The sequence below is a fragment of the Copidosoma floridanum genome, unplaced genomic scaffold (assembly GCF_036245765.1).
Source record: "Copidosoma floridanum isolate Cflo_tuat_1 unplaced genomic scaffold, Cflo_Japanese_pri ptg000030l, whole genome shotgun sequence".
Lineage (NCBI taxonomy): Eukaryota > Metazoa > Arthropoda > Insecta > Hymenoptera > Encyrtidae > Copidosoma > Copidosoma floridanum.
This window is the reverse complement of record NW_028321907.1, coordinates 17,114,482-17,119,290: the sequence shown is the minus strand read 5'-3', so window position 1 is coordinate 17,119,290 and position 4,809 is coordinate 17,114,482. Positions and strand designations below refer to the sequence as shown.

General features: G+C 40.8%; 1 protein-coding gene across 1 annotated transcript; it reads left to right on the top strand.

Annotated features, from left to right (window-relative positions):
* The first annotated feature begins 661 nt into the window (after positions 1 to 661).
* On the top strand, positions 662 to 4,067 carry Noc2 (Nucleolar complex protein 2). The gene is made up of 9 exons (XM_014361335.2): positions 662 to 798; positions 910 to 1,133; positions 1,217 to 1,339; positions 1,398 to 2,245; positions 2,325 to 2,513; positions 2,628 to 2,747; positions 2,820 to 2,951; positions 3,028 to 3,243; positions 3,326 to 4,067. Exons 2-9 carry the CDS (start codon positions 917 to 919, stop codon positions 3,821 to 3,823), a joined length of 2,343 nt encoding a protein of 780 aa, XP_014216821.2. The 5' UTR covers positions 662 to 798; positions 910 to 916; the 3' UTR covers positions 3,824 to 4,067.
* Positions 4,068 to 4,809: the final 742 nt, after the last annotated feature.

The window sequence follows — 4,809 nt, the reverse complement described above, 5'->3', positions numbered from 1 at the left end:
GATTACCTTCGATATTACGACCCACCATCAATAATCATGTTCAGCAGGCAAAAATACATAAAAAACAATCTATGTATGTCTGTCCACATAACAAACATTTAATGCCAGAATATATTGTATTGCGCCGAGGCCGTACGGTCACATTAAAAAGGCACAGACCATCAAGCTCGCTGGATAAGAACAACCAAATGAAATCAATTGGTCTTTACGTATTCATCAAATACTATGTTTGGCTCACAATTTGAGAGGTGTTGAGTTGAAAAATATTAATTGGGCTTTAAGTAGCAAGCTATTGAAAATAGCAAAAAACGCATTTTTTGAAAGTTGTCGAATTTTTTACGGGAAAAGTATTGGGTTTAGGCATATGGTGTATGAGAACTTTTTTGTTCAAAATGAGCTGAAGAATAGGAAAAAATTTTTTTTTTCCCAAAAAAAAATGAATAATTTATATTTGTTTATAAAATTTGTTGATAAAAAAAAATTGTCCATCTGGATCGCGACCCACCATCGATAATCGTGTTCAGCAGGCAAAAATACTTTAAAAAAACTTTGATGGGTCCGTTCTAATTGAAAAGGCCACGGGACTCTACTTGGCGCCTAAACTATTTTCGCCATCTTGAAGCGAAGCCAACACTGCACATGTGCACATGTGCGTCGAATCGTCGAATGAGTCGATGTTCAACAAAAACACCATGTGTTTGGGTGTATAACCTGTAAAAAGAGTGCGCCCGCCTGCCTTTTGGAGCAAGAAAAAAAAAGTGATAGGTATCAACTACTTTCAAGTATTTCAAAGCCAAGGTACGGTTGCTCTAGATAATTATTGTTTAAATGTTTTAATTAGGCATCGTTTGTAATCCATGTTGGTTTTAAAAGAAAGTACGAATTGAAGTGTTATTGTTTAATTTACAGTGTCAAAATGAGATTGAAAAAAGGCAAAAGAATTGAAAAAATGGCTAAGCAGCACGTAGCAAGAAAAAAGAAAAAGAAGAATTTGGCCGAAGTGACGACGGACGACTTTTTCGAGCAGGACTTTGAAAATATGGACCTCAGCGATGACGAGGAGGTCGATGATGCTGAAGATGAAGAAGAAGAATCCGAAAATGTGCAGTCTAAAGACAAAAAGAAGCAGCTTGGTAAGTTGTTTTTTGTTTATATTATCATTAGATATTAGATTGAATGACATTTGTTTGTTTATGACGATATTTGGTATTTGTAGTGAAAAAAGTGAAAAAGTCAAAGATCAATGCTGAAAGTAAACAGGACGAGTCGATGGAAATTGATCAAAAGCCATCAACGTCGGCAAAGAAACCTGACGAGAATAAAAAAACAAAAAAGCCAGGTAAGCTTTATAAATTTTCTCCTTTCTTTTCAATTTTAATTAACATTTATTGATGTAGTCAAAAGAGCCAAAACAAATCCAGATACAGAAGTCGACTCTGACAGCAGTGACCCAGAGGATGACGCAGTAGCACACAGAAAGTCCCTTATGAATTTGAAAGAAACAGATCCAGAATTTTTCAATTACCTAAAACAGAACGATGCGAAGCTCCTCGATTTCAATGCCGACGATGATGTGGCCTCATCGGCAGATGAAAGTGAATCGAGGCATATTCCAACAATCGAAGACTTGGAGATAGCCAGCGATGAGTCAGATTTTGAACCAGATGATGCCGAAAAGACAAATCATTCAGGATCCACGATTAAGGTGACATTGCAGTTGATCAAGACTTGGCAGCAAGAAATACAAACAGACAAATCTGCCAAAACTATTAAAAACGTGGTCGAAGCATTTCACGCTGCTTTGGAAACTGTGAGTGACGTCGAGATTCAAACTACAAAGTACAGAGTTGAAGGAGGTGCAATTTTCAATGGCATTGTTCAACTATGTGTCATGCAGTTATCAGAAGCTCTTAAACAGTTCTTGAAGGTTGGCGACAAGCCTAAGTTTGAAGCACACAAACTCAAGAGGTTTCCAAAAGTTAAGAGTGTCATCAAGTCCTATTTAGTCGATCTTACCAAAATTCTTGAAAGCATTTCATCAGCCAATATCGTTACAACGCTGCTAAAACACCTGCATCAAATGCTACCTTTTTCCCTCTCGTTTTCTTCGCTACGTAAACCACTCTTACGTATTTTAATAAAGTATTGGTCCACCGGTGAAGAGGAAGTCATAAGAGTTGTAGCTTTCCTGTGTATTGTAAAAATATCACTGACAAACAGTGCGATTTTCAACAGTTTGCTCAAAGTCAGTATTGAACATTGTATTTTTTCGTTGTTAAATTGTATCCTCGTGTGCAGCACCTTTCAAATTATTTAAATTTCAGACAATGTACATGAAATACGTCGAGAATGCAAGGTTCGTTTCGCCCAACACTTTAGCTGGGATCAATTTCATGCGTCGTTCCCTCGTAGAGTTGTATCTGCTAAACACCGATTATTCCTACACCCACGCCTTTATGTATGTTCGTCAGCTAGCTATTCACTTGAGGAACGCCTTGACGTTAAAGAAAAAGGTTTGTTCACAATTTGTTTATTTATTAATCAATGGACCAAAGGCTCACTTGCGTAAGATTAAACAAATGTAAACATTTTGTAACATTTATGCAAATAAAATATTAATTTTCAAGGAACATTTTCAAACGGTATATAACTGGCAGTACATCAATTCGTTGTGGTTCTGGTCAGAACTGATTGCCTTATCCAAAAGCCAGTCGTTACTGCGTAATTTGCTCTACCCTCTCGTTCAAGTAGGTTTGCATTTCCAACTAAAGTGCTTCTATTTCTGAACCCAAGTACAATGATTTTCATACTTTTGGCAGATCACCATTGGAGTGGTTAATTTGATACCAACCATGCAATACTATCCTTTGAGATTCCATTGCGTTAAAATGCTCATCAATATGTCACGAGAAACAGGAGTGTTCATTCCATCCATACCACTTGTGATTGAGGTAAGGCTTGATGAATTTTGCGTAAATTTTTTTGTTTTCTTCGTTACAAACGCGGTGTTTCGTTTGGTTCCTGTAGTTGTTGGACAAGTACGATTTCAACAAGAGGCATAAAGCTGTTGCCATGAAACCACTGTCTCTCATGTGCATGTTGAGGGTGTCCAAAAGTCAGTCGCGAGAAAACGTGTACAAGGACGCTCTGATAGAAAACATATATGAAATTACACTGGAAAATGCAGCGAAAGACAGCTGTGCAATATATTTCCCAGATCAGTACGTTTTCGCAGTTTTAGAGGTACGTACAAAGAATCTTTGGACAAGTAGTTTACGGTAAAACATGAACTTGATGCATTTTATTCCTCCCCATTGCCTTGCAGTTGAAAGGATTCCTTAAAAAGTGTAAAGTAGCAAACTACTGTCGCAAAATGAAGCAGCTGCTCGAGAAGATCGAGGAGAATCGCAAGTTCATCATAACCGAGCGCTCGAAGCGCACCTTCGATCTGTTCAATTTGAAGGAGATCGATGCCTGGGAGAGCGAGATCAAAGCGAAGGGCACCCCGCTGAACAAATTTTACGAGGCGTGGCTCAAGGTGCACGAGGTGCAAAAGATGAAAATGTTGACGCAGAACGACGAGATCGCCGCGGAGATGCACGCGCCGCCCGCCAAGAAACCGAAGCGCGGAAAGCCGAGACCGAGCGACAGCGACGAGGACAGCGATCTAGAGATTCCAGTCGAGGAGATGGAAAAGAGGCTGAAAAAATCGGCGGCCAAGAAGGCCAAGAAAACGCCGCAGAAGTCGAAGAATCAGGTCGAGAGCGAGGACAACGACGACGACGTTATGGACGTTGTGCTGGACATCAAGGACTGGGACTAAGTTCTTCGCACCCAAAAGCTCGTCCTAGCTTTGTACGGGCTGGAGAACGTATGCCGTCTGAGCTGTAAATTTGAATGTTCATATACATTTGGCAATGTACACCGTTTGCTGCGGTCACAACAACCGTCAGCCCATTTTTTTCCATTTCTCCTACTCTATCATTCGTATTTTTATGCTCCCGTTCATCAGCTGAGCGCAAATGTACATAAGATATTTACTTTTAATAAATAATTGAATGAATAAAGCACGTGAAGAAACCCTTTTTTTGCTCTCGCGATTCCGCAACTCGGTTATTTTGCGCGTTCCAAGCGTCTCGTTTGTTAAACAAGTGTACACAACTTTCGCACCTTTCCCGAGAGTGCACTCTACACACGAGCGTAAAATCAGTTTGGTCCAAAAATAAGCATCGAGAATCGCGGTATCGCCGACACCTTGGGCAAAACGACAAGCCCCGCAGCTGTGCCAAAGAACGGAGTCCAAAGATCGATTGTTCCTTTTTTTTCTTTTTTTTTCTCTCTTGAAACCCCCTGCTGTTCTCTCGAGAGGAAACACAGTTTCCACTGTCGTACTGTTTACAAGCGTCGGCGCGACGATGATGATAAAAACAACAGCTCGATACGTGTCCATACACTTGCACCCGGTGCCAGAAAAGCAAACGGGCCATTAAACTCGGCAGCGGTGACAATAACATCGCACAACGGCCCCCGCACTCACAGAGAGAGAGAGAGAGAGAGAGATTATAGTGCACAATTAAACCCATCGCGGGTTTGGAAGAGGAGCATTCAGAAGTTTTGCGTCCGCCGGAGAAGAAGCAGCTCGCGCGCGAAAACTCCTCCGTTCTATATACGTGTTGGATCGCGACACCGCGGGCAGCAGCAGCACAGAGGAAGAAGAAGTGTAGGAACAGCGGCAGCTTTCCTATTTTTACCTGAAAGCTTTTCACTTGTACGTTACAAGCGCGCACAGAGAAGAAACAAGGGAATAAA